We start from the raw sequence: 20,964 nt of genomic DNA on the forward strand, positions 1-20,964 counted from the left end.
CAGCTCCATTCCTCACACGGTCTGGGCCACCCATAAGGATGACGTGGGGTGTGTAGATTGTAAACCCTATGAGGCCACTCTTAAACATTCTACACCGGTGTATGTGAAACAATACCCACTGCCTGAACACAAACTGCGTGGTATCGACTCCATTCTCACTACATTGCTGTCTCTGGGCGTGGTGGTCCCGTGTCAAAGCGCCTACAATACCCCAATTAATCCGGTTCCTAAGCCGGACGGGTCTTGGCGTTTCACACAGGATTTGCGACGCTTAAATGATGCAGTAGTGCCGATAGCCCCTATTGTTTCTGACGTGACATCAATTCTGTCATCGGTTCCTTGCCATCATGCATTTTTCACCGTGATTGATGTTAGTTCCGCTTTTTTCAGTATTCCGGTTGAGCCTGACACACAGCCCATTTTTGCGTTCACGCACCGTCAGCGCCAATATACGTGGACTCGTTTGCCACAAGGTTTTTGCGACTCGCCTGCCGCTTTCGCTGCGTCGCTTAGGGACCTCCTTTCAGACCTCTCCCTCCCTGGGGGCGCTGTGCTCCTGCAGTACGCGGATGACCTCCTGATTTCGGCCCCAGACGAATGCACCTGTGTTGATGCCTCCAAGCTGGTTCTCACACGGCTGGCTGACTTAGGCTTCAAGGTCTCACTGAAAAAGTTGCAGTTCTGCCTCCCGCGTGTGCAGTACCTGGGCCATGAACTCTCTCAAGGTCAACGCCTGCTCTCTGCTGACCGGGTCTCTTGCATCACAGGCCTTCCTAAACCTGCCACCAAACAGGCCATGATGTCCTTCCTGGGTCTCATCAATTACTGCAGACAGTGGATTCCCGACTGCTCCACCCACGATAAGACCCTGAGGGCCTCCTTCTCCCATGAACAGCCCATGTCTTCCTCCCTGTCTTGGACTGATGCCATGAACACTGCCTATGTGGCGCTGCTTACTGCCCTTCGTTCTGCACCTGCCTTGGGCCTTCCTAACTACAACCTGACATTCCATCTCTGGGTGTCGGAGTCTGGGGGTGCCGCGGCTGCTGTGCTTGCCCAGTCCCACGGGGGGGGGATGCGCCCTTGCGCATACTATTCGAAAACACTTGACGTTGCGGCTAGAGGTCTCCCGTCTTGTCTCAGAGCGGTCGCGGCTTGTGCCCTCATGATTCAAGATGCGGAGAAAATCGTTTTAGGTCATGCCCTCACCTTGCATACTTCACATCAGGTGTGTCAGCTTCTTAACAATTGTTCCACACAGCATTTATCGGCCCAGCGCCGTGCAGGTTATGAGAACATTCTTCTCGCCACAGAAAATCTTTCTATCCGTCCTCACTCTGCCCTTGATTCTGTGTCCTCTGCTCTCATGCGCCTGCTTTCCTTGTCTGACTCACACACTTCTTCCTCTTTTGACTTGCATGACTGCACTTCTCGCCTGGCCGCTGAAACTTCTATTCGCCCGGACGTCCTGTCCACCCCCCTTTCTAGTGGTCTTTCCTTCTATGTGGATGGCTCTTGCTCTAAGCCTTCTGACGGCACTTTCCTTTGTGGTTACGCTGTCTGCTCCCCTCCCTCTGCTGTTGTGGAGTCCTTCTCTCTGCCTTTCTCCTCTGCTCAGGTGGCCGAATTGTATGCTATCACGCGCGCCTGTATTCTTTCTCAGGATCAGGACGTTACTATTTACACTGATAGTCGTTACGCTTTCGGTGTCGTACACGATTTTGGAGGTATATGGTCTCAACGTGGTTTTGTTACGTCTGATAATAAGCCCATATCTCATGCCTCGCTTATCGAGGACCTCATTCGCGCTAGTTTCCTGCCTTCTCGTCTTGCTGTGGTCAAGGTCCGTGCTCATCAGCGTGGCTCCGATCCTGACTCTGTCGGGAATAACGCTGCTGACTCTGCCGCCAGGCGTGGCGCGCTCCATGGGCCCCCTTGCCCGTTTCTTGACTCCTCCTCTTTCTCCTGTGCTGCTCTTACTGTTGATTGCCTCCCTGGCCTAGATCTGGTTGATATCCAGTCTTCTGCCTCGCCTTCAGATGTGCGGCATTGGCTCTCGTGTGGTTATGACTCTGCTGTTGTGCCGTTCCGTGACGGTAAGGGCCGTTTGTGTCTCCCCTCCCATTGTGTTCCTTTTCTCGTTCCCGATTTTCATGGTATTTCTCATCGGGAGCGAAGAGGGGTGAAGCATGACATGTCAGATTTGTTTTGCATTCATAATTTGAATTCGGCTATAGACCGCATTCTAGACCGATGCCTAGTTTGTGCACAGAACAATCCAAAGCCTAAAGGCCCTCACCAGGTTCTTCCCAAACCTGAGACGCCGTTCCAGGAATGGCAAATAGATTTCACACACATGACGACTGTAGGGCCCCACAAGTATCTACTGGTAATGATTGATAAATTCTCCAGATGGACTGAGGCCTTCCCGTGTAACAAGGAGAACGCGAACACGGTAGTGACGAAACTATGTCAGGAAATCATACCACGATATGGCGTCCCTCTAGGAATTGACTCCGACAAAGGTACACCTTTCACTTCAAAGGTCACACAAGCGCTTGCTAAACAGCTAAGCATAGACTGGGCTTTTCACATCCCCTATCACCCCCAATCCTCCGGAATGGTAGAAAGGGTGAATCGCACTATAAAGGGGCGGCTGAGAAAAGCCATGCAGACTCAAAACACAACCAACTGGGTAAAAGTCCTACCTGTGGTCTTAGCTGAACTGCGCATGACGCGAACAGACACCTTAGGTGGCTTATCGCCATACGAGATTGTCATGGGACGACCATTTCCTGTCCCATGGCGACAAGTAACGGCTCTGGGGGGACTGGCGGACCTTGAGGTACGTCGCAGTGAGTACACAGCGGGCCTGTTGTCAGTCTTGAATGAGTACTGGGAGAGGGTCAATCAAAACATCACTGACCCTCCCAAGACCCCCACGCATCTGTACAAGCCCGGGGACCAAATCATGGTTAAAAAGTTCGAACGAAAGGGTTTTTCTGACCCTCCTTTTTCAGAGCCCACAACTGTACTCGCTGTTACGCGTACTGGTGTCTTAACTGACCTTTTTCCACAGTGGATCCACGCCTCCCGTTGTGTTAAAGCTCCTGAATTATAACCCACTCTGCCTATTATTAATCTCTCTTTTGTTTTGCAGAAGCATGATGCTGCTGATAATGCTCTTTCTCTGCTCGGAAGGTGCTGGCGCCTCCCCGACGGACAATGCCTTCTGGCAGTACGCCAACTGGACGGCTAAGCAGTACACCAACGACTCATGTTATGTCTGTCACTTGATGCCTTCTAGCGTGGACAGACACTCCATGGTTACCGCCCCGCAGAACCAGTCAACCACATTACGGGCGGTGGCTCATACTTGTCTATCTCCTGACTGTCTGGTTCTTACTCACTTAGAATACCCACATGCTAACTATTCACTTTCTCTTTCACAGGAGAAGGTTTGTAGGTTTGTACCCTCGTTACAGGGGCAAAAAATCCTGCTTCATCTCATACTCCCGCCCACCAGACAGGGCTGGGTAGGTTAGCTGAGCCAAAAAGGAGCGCGATATCGTCAACCAGGCAGAGGTCCAAAGGAAGGAAACGGACTTACCAGGTGAGGATATCACGTCGGGGTCACCAAGACTGTTAGGAAGGGTCTCCTAGAACAGTGCTCTCCCTCAGAAACCAGAGAATGAAGCGATAAACCTGCTCGGCAATCCTACTAAGTCCCAAGACAGAGAGAGCTCTCGATGCAATAATGAACAACACTCTCGTAGAGAGATGAGAGTTTTATTCATAAAGCACACAGAAGAAGGGGCAGTCCCCTCTTTATAAACACAGAGAGCCCGTCCCACGTGCTCGCAGGCAGCCAGGAAGGGCCCGACCACATTCTAATATATGTCGTAACCTGCTGGTCCATACATGGAGTTGTTTTTCTCCATCTCTGGATGTGCTCAGTTCAACATCAAAATCCAGTAAGTCAAAAGTGCAAGTGGTTTGCAGAATAAAAGAGGAACAATAGTTATTAACAGCCTGTAAGTATGCACAAAGGGCAGACACCCTTGCACCCTCAGCAGTGTCTGATTTTATTAATACATGTTAGTCACCGGGGAAGAAACAGGCCAAAGGAAAGTTAACCCTTTCAGTCATAACAGTCATAACAAGAGAATGTTTAAGGGTGCCACATAGATACAAAAAAAATTTAATATATTTTTGCTCATATTTATCAGGGGTGCCAATAGCTGTGAAGAGCTCTGTATGAACTGAATGTTCCATCACATATCATATCATGCAAAGCAGATGACCTTGTGGTCATTATCAACATACAGGTTAGAAAGAGGAAGGGACACGTCAAGCTCTACTGGACAGCCCAGAGCAGCTTAGAGGACCAGGATGAAGGAAACAGCCCCAGGGAAGTTCTAAGCTCAATCAAACACCTCATTGTGTTACCTGCTCCAATACGCCAGCCCTCACTGACCCCCAGGATCTTTGCTCAGACTGTGTTGGGTCACTCAGATGGTGGACTTTTAAGGAGGAGGCAGGAGTGACAGCGATTGGGCACGCTGCCAGCTCGGACCTGGAATCACAGAGAGCTGCTTAAAGATGTTCTGTTTATGTTGTTTATGGTTAAAAGCTGTATGATGAGTTATTCTGGGTAAGGGGGGGGGGCTACTCTGTGGATATTTATGTTGGGGTTGGATCACCATCAGCAGAATCATGGCTTCACTTGAATTTTCTTTTATAATATGCGCTGTTATTATATGACTCTACTGCACGAGGGTTGATTTGCATTAATTCATGCAAGATTTCATGTAAATCATCATCCAAAAAAAACCTGCAGAAGCACAAAACAAAGAGAGAGTTATAGCGACTTTAGTTTCCTCTTCAGTCACACAAACACCAGGAGACACAAACACAGACACTGTCAGAGCGACTTTACCTGCAGTAACAGGTAAGAAACACCTTTAAGACTCTAAACTCTGTTATTGAGAGATTTAACTTCTAGTTTAGAAGCTGCACTTTTAGGGTTGGATTACCGAACAGGGATTAAGCCTAGTCCTGGACTACACAGCGTTCTGAAGGACGATTCTTCCTTCAAAGGAAAGTTTAGTCCAGACCAGTCCAGATTTCTAATCCCTGTCTGGAAAACTAAGCCATACCTTCATTACTTTCTTTATTATGATATTATGAAGACGTCAGTTGTTTGTGATTCACAGGGGCAGTGATACTAAAAGCAGGTCAAACTGTAGACCAGCTCACTTTCAGCTGCAAATTCTGCCTCTCTGGATTTACAGTCTTCTACTGTGAACCAGAGCTGCTGGTTTTTACTTACAACCTACTTTGAAAGTATTAAATGAATTTACTCTGATTATTGCTGTATTTAATTTGATGAGACAACCCATCACTGCCGACTGCTGCAGGGTGGTCCAGAGATTTTTAGTGCGTGACATTTTATTCATATTAAAATTATATTATCTATAATATTTTAGTTTTAGTTATATTAATATTTTAATACTGATTTATTTGAGATTTTCTCTGAATGAACATATTTTTTTTCTTCTGGTTTGAATGTCTGTCTGTGTGTGTATGTGTGTGTGTGTGTGTGTATGGGTATGTATGTGTGGGTGTGTTGGGGGGTGGGGCTAGACTAGTTATATCCAGCAATGTTCTAAGGACGATTGCTGTTCATTTTGTCTGTATGGCTTCATCACAGCTCATCTCCTCCTTCCGTAAAGAACCGTTCTCCTCTCAGGCTCTGGAGGACGACCTCTTCCTCCTGTGGGTTCTGTGGTTCTTTCCTCTCATTGTTTATTCCAGTCTCTATCAGCAGCTGCTCTGTTTTTGTACCAGGTTTCTGCATCACCTACTCTGAGTTTATTCTCCAGTGTATTTGATCTCTGATTGTTAATCTATTCTGCTGTCTGTGTGACGGAGATAAAAATCTATGATTACACAGATTTCTTCTCCATAAAGAGCCTTTATTGGTGTCGGGCACGTTATGTTGGGAGTTAGTTTTATATCTACAGTTTTCAAATAAAATAAAATAAAAATATTTGTTAGTTTTTTATTCAGAATTTCAACTTTTAAATGCATCACCTTTCTTTGCCTTAAGAGCTCTCAGTCTAGAGCCTTTCTGTTCCTCTCAGATCCCTGACTGGGGCTTTAACTGGACCATGTTACTGTAACTAAATGTAACGTCTCTTAAACAGTGTGACCTAATGTGCTGGTAGTAAAGACTGTGGAGGTGTTTAATGTCTGGATCGTGTCTCTCTTGTTCTCCACAGTCATGAGTTCAGCTCTGTATCTGGTCCTGCTTTTCTCAGGTCAGTGTAGCTTCATGATCATCTGTAAAACTCTCTGCTGCTTCATTACTGTACTGTCATGCTGACGAGAGCTTTCATCTCTACAGCTCTGTGGACGCTCTCCTTCTGTGGGACTCGTCAGTTTTATGTGGTGAATGAAAATAAGACCTGGACTGACGCTCAGAACTACTGCAGAGAGAACTTCACTGACCTGGCCACCATTGAGAGCCAAGAGGAGATGAACTCTCTGGTAGCTGTTCTCAAAGGGAAAACAGGCCATTTCTGGATCGGACTGAGTCAGAAAGAAAATAAGGACAACACTGTAAGCAGGAAAGAGAGAACAATTCATGAGCCTGTTTGAGATGTAGGCTTTGATCTCTCCTAAACTTATTTCAGTTAATAACTGTTAACTGTTAAAATACAAAATGCCAAACAGATGATTGTGCATCACTTGATGTATGTTTCCTTTATGTAGATCTAATACATTATTACCTGAATATAACTACATCTATTTATTATTATTATTTAATTATTCATGGATTCATTAAACAAATAAGACTAAAATATCTTTGATATATTTTAAACCACATTGTTTTAAATACCATTACACACAGCTAATTAATAGCTTCAAAAACATGTACACCAGATTAGTGACAGTGACATCTAGTGATGTCTGTTATAAAGAGCTGTTCTGGATGAAGCCTAGACTTTTATTTACTTGTCTAAAATTTGTCCAGTTTAACATGAGAGTTTATTATATGTTCTTCCTACATAGGTTTTCTTTCTCTCTCAAACATTTCTAGTGTTTCCAAAGAGCTGCTGCAGGACCGCCGATGCCCAGTGGGGACAACCGGGTATGCTGTCCTGAGCCTTGGATCAGGGGAAGTATCTCCAAAGATACAGCAAATATAGAGAAATATATTTTAGATCTTTTTGTTATTCGTGTTTATTTTCATTGTATTTCTGTTTAACACAGTGAGATGAATGAGTGTCAGTTTCACAGCTGGTAAATATACAGCTCTTAAACCTGCTGTTTTCAGATTCAGATTCAGATTACTTTATTGATCCCAGGAGGAAATTGCAGTTGTTACAGTTGCAGTCATTTATATAAAAGATTAAACACTTTAATCATTTAAAACAATATAGAGAAATTTGCAGTATGTACACGAGATTTAAGTAATTATGAATATAGTAAAGTGGCTGTGATTGTGATAATAAATATGAAACATCTGGTATAAAGCAGTTCAACTATTTAAATTATTTAAATTAGTTAGTGTCCCTCTGAGTTTTTGCACACACAATTGTTATTATCGCACATATTAACAGTTTGGTATTGAGTTTTGTGAATCACACACCGAGGGAGGAGTTACAGCGTTTGATGGCCACAGGTAAGAATGACCTCCTGTGGCGCTCTGTGGTCATTTCAATAGAATGAGTCTTGCACTGAATGAGCTCCTGTGTCTCATCACTGTGTTGAAGAGTGGGTGGGAGCCATTGTCCATAATGGCCTGCAGCTTAGACAGCATGCTCCTCTCTGACACGGCCGTCAGCGAGTCCAGCTCCACACCCACAACATCACCGGCCTTGCGGATCAGTTTGCTGAGTCTGTTGGCGTCTGCCACCCTCAGCCTGCTTCCCCAGCATGCAACAGCATGGAGGATAGCACTCGCCACCACAGACTCATAGAAGATCCTAAGCATAGTCTGGGAGATGTTGAAGGACCTCAGGCGCCTCAGAAAATAGAGACGACTTTGGCCCTTCCTGTAGAGGGCGTCAGTGTTCTTAGCCCAGTCCAGTTTATTGTCAATATACACACCCAGATATTTGTAATCATCCACCATGTCCACACTGACCCCCCTGATGGACACAGGGGTCACCGGTGCCTTGTTCCTCCTCAGGTCCACCACCAGTTCCTTTGTCTTTGTCACATTGAGCTGCAGGTGGTCCTTCACCTTCGCCCTGTACTCATCCTCAACTCCCTTGCTGATACATCCAACTATTGCAGAGTCATCAGAAAACTTCTGAAGATGGCAAGTCTCTGTGCAGTAGCTGAAGTCTGTGGTGTAGAGGGTGAAGAGGAACGAGGAGAGGAGAGAGGACAGTTCCTTGTGGAACTCCAGTGTTGTTGACCACTCTGCCCGACACACAGTGCTGCAGGCGTACATACTGTGGTCTGCCACTCAGGTAGTCAGCAATCCAGGACACAAGGGGGGCATTTACTTGAATCACTGTTAGCTTATCACCCAGAAGAGCGGGCCAGATGGTGTTAAAGGCGCTGGAGAAGTATAAAAACATGACCCTCACAGAGCTGGCTGGCTTATCCAGGTGAGCATATACACGATTGAGCAAGTAGATGATGGCGTCTTCAACTCCCAGGCGGGGCTGATAGGCAAACTGGAGGGGATCTAGAAAAGGGTGGACTATGGGTCGGAGCTGATCCAAGACGAGCCTCTCCATGGCCTTCACGTCATGAGACGTCCGTGCCACTGGCCTGTAGTCCTTGTCGTCACTGGGTCGTGGTGTCTTTGGAACAGGAACAATGCAGGATGTCTTCCACATCATGGGGACCCTCAGGAGACTCAGGTTCATGTTGAAGACATGTTGAAGTACTCCACAAAGCTGGGTGGCACAGGCTTTAAGCACCCTGGGAGGAACCCCAGCAGGGCCTGCACTGTAGAGGTGATGGGTGGGGGAGGGATGGAGGTGTGAGATGGGCTATCACGAGAGGGGGGCAGGCTATCAGGAGGGGGAGGGGGGATGAGTGGTATGGTCTGCTGAGGACTGGCAGCAGAGGAGTCAGGCTGGGGGGGGGGCAGAGCCTGCCGTGTCAAATCTGTTAAAGAACAGATTTAGCTTGTTGGCCCCGTCCACACTGACCTCTACTCCTCCATTGTTGCTGGACCTGAAGCTGGTGATGGTCCTCATTCCATTCCAGACCTCCCTCATGTTGTTCTGCTGGAGTTTCCACTTCAGCTTCCTCCTATATTTGTCCTTCGCAACAGGCATGTTCCTTGATGGTAATGTGACCAGGGTTACACCAGCGGTTATTGACTAGCACAGCAAGCCCTCCTCCTTTGCGCTCACTGCTCTCAGTGCAGCCCCGGTCGGCCCGAACAGTCTGGAAGCCATTGATGGAAACAGTGTCATCCGGGATGTCCTGGTGTAGCCATGTCTCCGAAAAGCACATTAGACTACACTCCCGGTGCTCCCTCTGACTCCTGGCTAGTGCTGTCAGCTCATCCATCTTATGCAGTGACCTCACGTTGCCCATGATGACGGAGGGGAGACGCGGCTTATATCCCCTCTTCTCCATAAGCCTCCGCCGTCTCTCCCTCGCTTTCCCCGCGTGCTGGTTTATTCCCCCTCTGCATCCCCTGTGCGTCCGTCTCCAAAGCTCTTTGGGGATGTTCGTTGTCCTGGTCGCCATGCCGACTGGCTGCAGCGTGATCAGCTGATCCCGGTGTAAACAAAGCGGCCATGCTGCATCGCCACGGCGGACATGGAGAGTGAGTGAAAGCAGCACTTTCATGGCGAAATAACAGACCAAGACTCTCTCTACTCACATGTTTCTAGAGGGCACAGCTTCCCTAAGTTACCTCGTCAAAATAAATAAACTATTAAAAAGGTAAAGAGAAAAGTTACTCGGTGAAAGAGGTTTAGTGCTGCATTAAAAGTGGACCCTTCACTAAAAAGACCCTCTTCTACACACTGATTGGCCAGTCATAGCTTAGCAACTGTAACTAGGCTCAGTCACGTCCAACCACAGCAATGTTCTGCAGTGTTGTGTGTTGGGTACTTAAAAACTGGAGACCTGAAATAATTCAAATAATTTATGATGTGAAAAACAAAAATGTATTTGTTCATTAATTTGTTTGTTTATTTGAGTTACAAACCCTCTCCTGCAATAACACAGACCCCACAAACCCCCACAATACAACAGCTAATCACTAAAATCCCCACAGGACTGTAAGAACGATGATTTGGTATGATATTGAGTAACGAATGCAGAAAAGATTTACTGACCAGGTATTAATTTGTCTTTAGTGCTGGACGTGGTCAGATGGGAGTAACTTCTCATACAGCAACTGGAAGACTAGGGAACCAAACAACGCTGGCACTGATAACTGTGGAGAGTTATGGAGTTCAAATGGATACAAGTGGAACGATGCAGACTGCAGTTACAAAAATCAATTCGTCTGCTATAAGAGTGAGTCATATCAGATGATGAACTGCAGAACATCTGTTACACATCCAGCACATTTAGTTTTAATGTTTGTGTTTGGAGCAGTTTCACCGACTCAGCACTTTAATACAGATCTGAATACTGGATTCATAGAGAGACTCAATCAAACACAGAAACACAAACAGATAGAAACACAACTGTCTGTATGTCAAATAAATAAAGCATAAAAACACCTGAACTTTTTGAGGTAATGTTTAAATATTTGTTCTCCTGCAGAGCTTCCACTCATCCTGATTAAGCAGAAGAAGACATGGAGAGAAGCTCTGAGATACTGCAGAGAGAATCATTTGGATCTGGTTTCTGTTCACACTAAGGAAATCCAGCACTGGGTGGAAACAGCTGTTTATTATGCCTCCACTGCCAATGTGTGGATGGGTCTGCGTCACACCTGCACCCTGAATATCTGGTTCTGGGTGAAAGGAGAGTTCATCTGCTACCAGAACTGGGCTCCGGGGAACGGGACAGGGGTGGAAGACTGCAGTGGAGGAGAAAGAACAGGAGCGGTGCAGTCTGGGAGTAAGCAGTGGGTCAGTCTGCCAGAGGATCAGAGACTCAACTTCATCTGCACTGTTTAGGGTGAGACAGAGGACTGAATGTCTGTCAACAGCTAAATATTGATGGTGAAAGAAATACTGATTCATGTCCTTTGCTTCTTTTTAGAGCTCTAGAAGAGGATGCAGGCTGTTCAAATGGGTCCTCATAGCTCAGGATCAGACTGAGATGTGATAGCCATTTCTTCATCATCCAAACACAACAATTCAGTTTAATAAGAGAAATATTCATATATTACTGAGACAGCTCTTTTTTGAAATGAGGGGGAAATTAGACTCATAATGCAAATGCATATTTCTTTTAATGATCATTGATAGATCAGACACAAAGTATAGCATGCTAGATCATTTCTGAAGAGAAAGGTGGGTGTGGTGAAAACTAAATGTTTAAATAGGATATAATCTGATGCTCTGACATGGTTTCACTCTTCTGTGCTAATAACTGTTATTTTTTATCGTTGTATAAACTTCAATTCACACAACAGTTTACATTTAAATTAGAAATGTTTGTAAACTGTATTTGAGCTGTTTGTCTTTATCTGTATGTAGGGTTCGAAACTTGTGCTGTGTGTGTGTGATACAAACACTTTTCTTCTTAATGTCTATATTTTCCAAAGAACATAAATTAAAGCCTTGTTTTACAATGTATAAGCCAAAATACTGAATTGCAGGTTTAAAGGAATGAATTGTAAGTTTTCTTTCTGTTTTGAATTATAAAGATTCTTCACACAGTCCCACTTCATATTAAGTGTATCTAATAACTGTGTAGTTACATGTGAACTGTTCCAGATGGATTACAGATGTACACCTTATGTAATTAAACAAGTGTATCAAACCTATTCTCTCTTATATAATTACAAAATGGAAATAACATGAATGTAATTACATTGTAATCAGACTGGAACAGCAGGTTTTTATTCTGGGGTTCTTTCCAGCACTAAAAATATGCAATAACTTAAGACATTACTTACACTGTATCTGCCAGCTTTACTAATGTTTAGCCAGAATTTATGTTGCTACTTCAGCTTTAAACCATTCTGTAATGTGACAGAACAGCACACGTCCCCTTATCTTAACATATAACTTCTATTACATTAATTAAATGTGCCGCATTAAACCCAAAGCAGCATCTATATTACACCTCCATCATTACACACTACCTACATAACAGTTACACAGGAACTGTGCAGCTTTATCTTTGCACTACAGGACAGTTCCCCTTTAGAAGCTACACTTGAGCAATGAAACTCAAGTTGATAGACATGTAATTACATAGTCTGTCCTCCTGTGATCCATCGGTAACAGTGACTACATCAACAGTAGTCACCATGTTGTTGTGTATGTTGTTCTTGTGTAATTATACAGTTAGTAAGGACACTTAATATAAAGTGGGACCCTTGATGGTTGTACATTATAGTCAAATTTGGTGTCTGTGCAGCTGTGAGCTTTCTGAGTCCATCAAGAATCACTTTCATACAAAAATGACTTTGGACAGAATGATCCCCAGCCTGGGTAGCGAGTGTTGAAATATCATTAGCAGTGATTGCTATTGCTAGCTATGCATAGGATTAAACAAGCATCTAGCTCTGCTCAAGAACCTCACAGCACCGAAAAGCCCCTCTCAACATCCTGCCCTCAGTGTTTGATAGATGAGAGTCTCAATGCAGTCCTGCAGTCCTGATCACAATTGCCTTGTCACTGTTTGATTGACAAATCAGTCACACTTTCAATTTATTTCTCCACAAAAATAAAAGCAACTCTAACATCTATTTAACAATCCAAGTATACATCATGCTGTTTGATGTAAATTATGAGTTTTTGTGGACCCGCTTGCTCATGCTGCAAGTTTTAAAGATGCAGATAGTGATAAAACTACTCAATGGTTCTGCACAGGCCATGAAATCAGGGACAACAAAGCTGAGAGAACACCAAATCATCATTTTGTCCAGAGTAGGCTTGGCTGAGTCCTGCTGGATGTGGCCCTGCAATACCTCACAGTTCCACCAGGTGGCGGGTTCAGGTCCTAGTGTGGCTGCGACACTTATCCACAGCATTACTGATTTAGCAAATGTCCACCAAATCACAAGCACAATTGCTTCCATAATCTAATCACTTGCGCACTAATTGCTCCCCCTTGTGGAGAACACTCAGCATGTTAAACATAATTTACCTGTATGAACATTGTTTTATAGATGATGTGCAATTAAAATAAACAGACAATTAGCATACATAATTTAGCATATGACCTGAAGAAAACACACATGAATAAACAGTTGGATGTTGCATTATAAACATCAAGTACATCAATGTGGAGATAAACATCATCTGAACCATCCGAATCCCCGTCATGACCAGCCTTTCCAAAAGTACAATCAGAGCATCAACAAATATGAAATGAAACAAATGAAATCTCAGAAATAAGATAATGGAAGTCTAGCACTGTACCAATCCCATATGGACCAATCCCATTTCTTCTTTTTACCCTTACCCCTTATTTTCGAGTGTCACCCTTACCCCTTGGAACTGAGTTACAAGGGGTAATAATTGAAATCTTGCCCTATGAAATGTGACCCTCATATAAAAAAGAATTAACAGCTTCTAGTGCTGCTCTGTAGGCAACCCTGCCAGTCTGAAGTGACAGCAGAGGAGGGTAAAGTTCAGCTCCTCACTGCTGGGCTTCAGTTACATTTAGGGCATTATGTGCCTTCAAAGAGGGTGTCAATTATTCATTATCACCCACCACTAATTCTTCAGTGATATGAAGCTGACGTCAGATATTCACCAGTGTCTTGTTCAAATTTTTCCATCCACCTTAAATATTAGCATACTTTTAGGGATTCTTTATGCTTGCTATGAAGAAAATGCCAATAATACACTGAAACGACATTAAGAGCTAAGATAAAACAACGGTTAACGTAATTTTGTAATGGAGGGAATTCTCACATTTGTGAGTTACTTTTGTTGCTCATGTAGCCATCTTACTATTTTTTCTTTTTTTTCCTCATAATGCTGTTTGAACCAACACTTCGCCCCACCCTCTATCCCAACAAGAATTGAGACACCATTCCCCTACACATGATCGCGTAAATCAGAGGGCTAAGGGCTAAGTGGTAGGGGCAAGTGGTGAAATGGGATTGGGCCTAAATTTTGCTTTAACTTCATATCATTATGCCATTCTGACATTTTCCACACTTTTGCTATCTAAACAAAATTTATTACTATTATAGTGCCCTCCACAGAGAGCACCACTCATTTACATTTACATTTACAACATTTACGATACGCTCTTATCCAGAACGACTTACAAGAAATGCTTTGTCTTTCTAGAGAAAGGGTCTTTGCTAGTTACCTGTAGGTTAGAGAGAAAGACAGTCCTGAGCTCAGGTACTGCTAAAAACAAGAAGTCACTGTAGATACAGAGAGAAAAGGAGCAGAGTTGAGCCCAGACCTCTGTGCAATGGTCTGTAGACTTCAACATTTATTTGAAGTTTAATGATCAAAAGAAAAATACCACATCAGAATCACACAGAATCTCTCCTGATCCTTCAGATTCTGAGGTCCACACTGCGGACTCTCCTCTTCAGCTCATCCCAAAGCTTTTTTATGTGGTTTAGGTCAGGGCGCTGATTGATTTTGAGGTGTGCTTTGGAACATTATGCAAATAGAAGATCCAGCCACAGCTCAGATTAAGCTTTCTGGCTCAGGAAGTCAGGTTTTGATTTAATATCTGCCGGTACTGATGGAGTCCATTATACCATGTGTCTGAGCAAGTTGTCCAGAGTTTTTAGAAATGAGTTACTTTTCTGCTTGGCTCACATTTGGTGTTTGCTTCTAAAAAGCAAACGTGGTCCCACTGAAAGTTTCAATAACGTCTGACAAACTGTAGGTGCATGAATTTGTTGGTCCTTGACAAACTCAGAGGCTTTTCCCCAAACAACTTATGGTAACCTACATTGTGGTTTGGGAGACATTCTGACCCCAAGACCAAACTAAGGTCTGCACATCCCCGGCTGAGACTCTCTGAGATTCTTTGTCCACTTGAACCATCCTGCTTACTGTGCATAGATAGATAGATAGATAGATAGATAGATAGATAGATAGATAGATAGATAGATACTTTATTGTTCCCAAAGGAAATTTAACAGCCAGTAGCAGACACACAATACTATACAGTAACTGTAAATGGGTGTAGACATATAAGAAGAATAAATAGACCAAATCCTATCTACAGATATATATACAAATAGGGGAAGAAAAAAAATACAACAGTCTGTGATAATATCTATAACCTGAGATGAGAGATGCAGTGCAATAATGACTGAACCAAAATTTATAGATGACGGCATATAATGACCGCAGAATGAATAAATAAATATGTGCATATATTGTACCCAATAAAGTATCTAATGTCCAGGTGTGCAAGATGTGCAATGAGCTACGCAGAAAGTGCAACATGTGCAGCACGCTGTCTATATGTGCAGATGAATAGATAAACACAAGATAAGCATGAGATACAGATTCAGTCCTCCTCTTCCACCCCTTCTCTGCTGGTCCCCCTGGGAAGAGTTGAAGAGCCTGATGGCTCTGGGACAAAGGATCTCCTGAATCTGTCAGTGAGCAGCTCTGTGACAGCAACCTGCCACTAAACATGCTCCTCCTGTCCGTGATGATGGTGTGCAGTGGGTGGCCTTCGTCCTCCATAATGGAGAGCAGTTTGTGTAATGTCCTTCTCTCAGCCACCTTGACTACAGAGTTCAATACCGACCACTGACCCCGCTTGCCTGAATAGCTTGACCAGTCGCATCTCATCTCTCCTTTTTATGCTTCCTTCCCAGCACACCACAGCATAGAAAAGACAGCTGGTCATATAGAACATCTGCAGGAGCTTCCTACAGATGTTAAAGGACCTCAGCCTTCTCAGGAAGTAGAGCCTGCTTTGACCCTTCCTGTGCAGGATGTCTGTATTGGCTGACCAGTCCAACCTATCATCCAGTTGCAGCCCAAGATACCTGTAGATCATAACCCTCTCCACTTCAACCCCCACAATAGAGACTGGCTGTGTGGGTGGCCTAACTCTGAGAAAGTCCACTACCATCTCCTTGGTCTTGGCAGTGTTCAGAAGCAGGTTGCTCCCACGGCACCATTCCTTCACCAGGGTCTTGTACTCCCCCTCCTGCCCTCCCTTACACAAGATGGCAGTGTCATCAGAAAACTTCTGCATGTGGCACGTCTCAGAGTTGTACTGAAAGTCTGAGGTGTACAGTGTGAATAGAAAGGGGGGAACAACAGTCCCTTGTGGTGCTCCTGTGCTGCTGACCACAGTCTCTGATAAGAGTGGGCATGATGGAGGAGGTATAGCATGGCATCCTCCACTCCCACTTTCTCCCTGTAGGCGAACTGCAGGGGGTCTGTTGCATGTCGAACCTGGGGTCTGAGAAGGTGTAAAAGAAGGCGCTCCAGTGTCTTCATGACATGGAATGTTAGAGCAACAGGCCTGAAGTCATTGAGTTCACTGGGTCGCCCCCTCTTGGATACTGGAATGAGGCATGATGTCTTCCACAGTATGGGAACCCTCCCCAAGCACAGCCTCAGGTTGAAGATGTGCTGTAGTGGTGCCCCCAGCTTAGCAGCACAGGACCTAAATAGTCTATTAGGGTGGCATGAATATCAGTAGGAGCAGATGAGGTGCTGATGTCCAGGCAGACAGAGACTGAAGTGCCGAGAGCTGAGTAGAGGGAGAGTGTGGAGGTGACTGCTGGACATACAGGCACTGTGGAGATCTGAACAGGGCAATTAAACCAGTTATAGAAGATGTCGAACTCATTGGCTCTCTCTGCGCCTCCGTCTAACTCTGCTTGCAACCTGTAATGGTCTTCAAACCATTCCATTCCTCCCTAATGTTATTCTCCCTTAACTTCTGCTCCACCTTCACCCTGTAGGACTCCTTGGTCTCTCGCAATTGGACTTTCAGCTCCCTCTGTATGTTCCTAAGCTCCTCCTCGTTGTTGTCTTTAAAGTCTCTCTTCTTATTATTCTGCAGACCTTTTGGCATCGCTGGTTATCCAGGGCTTGTTGTTAGCAAAGCAGCATACAGTTTTCACAGGAACAACAATGTCCATGCAAAAGTTCATGTAGTCCGTTATGCAGTGTGTAATCACCTCAATGTCCTCCCTGTATGGTTTCTGCAGTACTCTCCATTCCATGGACTCGAAACAATACCTGAGAGCCGTTTCGGCTTCAGGAGACCATTTCATGAAGGAGCGTGTGGTTATATGCTCTCTCCGGACATGGGGTTTGTACTGGGGCTGCAGGTAGACCAGGTTTTGGTCAGACTTTCCCAGAGGGGGCAGGGCTGTGGTGATGTATGCATCCTTCACATTGGCGTAAAGGAGATCAATTGTCCTGTTCTCCCTAATCAAGGGAGTCTACATACTGGTAAAAAGATGTGAGCACTGAGTCCAGTGTAATGTGGTTAAAAAAATGTGGTTAAAATGGGGTCAGTATAGACATATGTCCACTTCCCAGCAGTAAATTTGGACTGTATGTCACCTCAAATTGCTACTCCAGTGAAACAAGAAGTGGATGGGACAAAACATTCTGTAGTTGAATGAAGATAAAACAGATTCCTTTATTTAAGAAAGGCAATAGGAGGCATAATGAGTTGCCTATCACATAACACATCATCCCCATTCTTAAACCCTTACAATGGCTACCAGTCTGTTCCTGTATAGACTTTAAGGTGCTATTACAGGTCTATGAATGGCTTACTAGTGCAGGAGGTACACATTTATCTGATATGCTGCAGTGATATTAGCCAAGCAGAACTCACACACTAATAGGGACTAGTCAGTTAGTCTTGCTGAAGGTGAAGACCAAACATGGAAAAGCAGCGTTTAGTTGCTTGAATCATCCTCCTCACTGTGCGTGCAGTCAGTATGGACATACGTCCACTTCCCCGCAGAGAATTTGGCCTAAGTGTCACCTCACATTTATACTCCAGTGAAACATGACTCCAGTCATGGCTGGCCATATAAGTGTTCCCAATTGTTTAGGTAAACATTAAAAAATATAAAAGATTGTTACGTGTTGGGCCTGGAAAGGGGGGCTTTTCTGGCCGGTGTAATTTTTTTCTCTTTTCTATTCTCTCTGACTTTCTCGCTTGTATGTCTCCTCCCTCGTTTGCTCTCTATCTCCGTTACAGGTTGGCTGCAGTGTCAGTCATCGTTAGAGGACCCGTACCCCACTGCAGCCAATCATCAACCAGAGTTCAGGCCCTGGAAGTGGGACTTGGATTTTAAAAGAAGACCGGCGAAGCTCGTGAGGAGGCTGGCGTTACCCCTGGGCTTTAAACTGTTTTCATTCGTTCCTTAATGCTCCACTGTTTTCATGGGACTGTGTTGTGTGTGTGTCGGGTTAGTTAAATGGCCCAGTTTACGTTTAAGTGCCTTGCACTGATAGTCTGCTGGCTTTCCTGCGTTTCAACTCTCTCACTCTCTCTCTCTCACTGCTGCTGTGTTTTCTTGGGGTTCTGGACAGGGTAGAAGGGCGCGCTCATACATATTACATCACGTAGCGGCCCAATGTATAGACACCCTAGGTAAGGGGCGGGCGCCAATCCTTGTATTTCAGTTTTGTGTTGGGGAGACTAGTGTAGTCAGTATTTTTGTTTTTTCACTAGGTGACTGACTCAACGAACTAGGGTAGTTTTTTTTTGTTGGTTTTGATTATTTCTTTCCTTTGGCGCCGTCCGGGTCCAGAAGTCTGTTTTTTTCTTCAGCAAGCCTGTAAATGTAAAACTGTAAATATTGTAAATAATTGGTGATTGTTGTTATGAGGGGAGGGTCTCACTCACTCGTATCCGGTGTGGAGTGAAATAAACGGCACAAAAGATGCTGAACTTGTTGTGTCTTGTTCCTTCCTGGTTCGTGCTGCAAACATCACATCGAAACCATATGTTACTGGCCCTTTTTCCCCTAGGCTTACCCGTGGGGTCGTAACAAGGATATCAATGGAAACATGCTCTACTTGGATTTTACTGAAAACAAAGGAAAGTGGCAACAATAGTGGTAGTTTGAAATGTTCTATATATATATATATATAGAAAAAAAATTGCTAATATTTTGAATGAAACATCAAAAGAATAAGCAATAAAGAATGATTTTTACACCCCATTTTCCTCATGTTTATCAGGAGTGAAAATATTTGTGGAGGGCACAGTATGAAGTAATGGAAGCTTGAGGATCCTAACTGTGAATGTTTCTCCACCATAACAACATGCAAAGCAGGTGGCCGTTATGATGGACACCACAGGATAATAGCAGTAAATGACGCACACAATATCACACACAATATCATGCAAAACAGGTGGACTTATGGCCATTATTGACATGCAGGTTTGAAAGAGGAACAGACACACCCAGTTCTACAGAATATGTGTTCTGGTAATTCATTAGTGAAAGCACACTGCACAGATCGGTTTAGAGGAGTGGGATGAGTTACAGTCCTGGAGAAACAGGCCTAGTGCTTACACATTGCCGAAATCTCCATATCACTGCTCTGCAGTCATGGACGAAGTACACAAATCATGTACTTGAGTTAAAGTAGAGATACTCAAGGTAAAATATCACTCCAGTAAAAGTAGAAGTCCTTACTCTAGACTTCAACTTGAGTAAAAGTACCAAAGTATTTGCCTTCAAATGTACTTAAGTATCAAAGTAAATGTACTAAAAGAGTAATTCTGGCTCTGATGTCCTGTTATCATTTTTATAACAAGACTCGCTTCATGAACTAATTTCAGGTGAAAGTCCTCCAGCGTCTCTCTTGGTAAACCAGTCTTTTAATAGAACGTCATTAATTAGTGACACTGACGTCTATTGAAATGATCATAAGCACAAAACACTGAAGGTAAACAGTTTCCATCAGGGAGAACCGAGTGGCTCTGAAATCACTTTTTACACACAAGCAAAGTTTCAGTTTAAGATTACTTTGTAAATTAGTTACAAGTTTAATAAAAACTGGCTTTAAACTCAGGATCACAAATGAGCTCCTTTGTATTGATCTGTAGGCGTCTGTTCATAAACATAAACTAACTGAAACTAATTTACTATAAAATGAAATGGTGTTTGTAGAAATTCAGAAGAAAAAAGAAACGCATCAGTCTCGACTGCATATGTAGACATATTTCTATATTGTGATCGATTTACACAAAGTTAGGTTAGTTCATCATTTATGTAGACGTTTCGGCAGAAGTTGACTTTGAAATGTAGTGGAGTGAAAGTAAAAAGTTGGCCAAAATGGAAATACTTATGTAAAGTACAGATACACGAAAAAACTACTTAAGTACAGAAACCAATTACATTTACTTAGTTACTGTCCACCACTGCTGCTCTGCATGGACAAAAAGTGTTAGTGACTATTTTATTCTTGGTTACATTGGTTGATTATCATTTGTCATAAGACCAATCAGTATTACTGATTTAAGATGGGCCCCCAACTATCTTTGTGAAGAGATCAGAGTCCAGTTTTGTCATATTCATAATGACATTTTAAATGATACAGTGGGTCATCTGAAATCGTCCACTTGCAGTTTTAACACATTACCAACCAACTTTTTAAAGAATGTGTTTCACTCAATATCAGTAGAAATACTTCAGAGAGTAAACATCTCAATCAGTTGGAGTGTTTTTCACTCATTCGGTTCATCAGTCATGAGAGGAAGGAACTGCTTAAATAACATTTCTTTGCCACTGAACTATGGTGAGCCCCAGGGTTCTATTCTTGGGCCACACTTATTTAATTTATACATTTTTACTTTTGGCCAAATTCTAAAAGAATACGATGTATCTGACCACAGCTCTTTCTACAGCCA

At 43.8% G+C, this 20,964-nt stretch overlaps 1 protein-coding gene across 2 annotated transcripts; it reads left to right on the forward strand.

Moving 5' to 3' along the window:
- Nucleotides 1–4,814: 4,814 nt before the first annotated feature.
- On the forward strand, nucleotides 4,815–11,935 carry LOC108416659 (macrophage mannose receptor 1-like). 2 transcript variants are annotated; one of them, XM_037534035.1, is made up of 7 exons: nucleotides 4,815–4,951; nucleotides 6,285–6,323; nucleotides 6,410–6,624; nucleotides 7,106–7,183; nucleotides 10,347–10,509; nucleotides 10,762–11,121; nucleotides 11,206–11,935. In XM_037534035.1, exons 2-6 carry the CDS (start codon nucleotides 6,287–6,289, stop codon nucleotides 11,118–11,120), a joined length of 852 nt encoding a protein of 283 aa, XP_037389932.1. In that variant the 5' UTR covers nucleotides 4,815–4,951; nucleotides 6,285–6,286; the 3' UTR covers nucleotide 11,121; nucleotides 11,206–11,935. The 2 variants fall into 2 exon arrangements, with proteins under 2 accessions (XP_037389932.1, XP_037389933.1); XM_037534036.1 differs by having other exon boundaries at nucleotides 7,106–7,156.
- The last annotated feature ends 9,029 nt before the right edge of the window (nucleotides 11,936–20,964 follow it).

The sequence above is a fragment of the Pygocentrus nattereri genome, chromosome 2 (assembly GCF_015220715.1).
Source record: "Pygocentrus nattereri isolate fPygNat1 chromosome 2, fPygNat1.pri, whole genome shotgun sequence".
Taxonomy (NCBI): domain Eukaryota; kingdom Metazoa; phylum Chordata; class Actinopteri; order Characiformes; family Serrasalmidae; genus Pygocentrus; species Pygocentrus nattereri.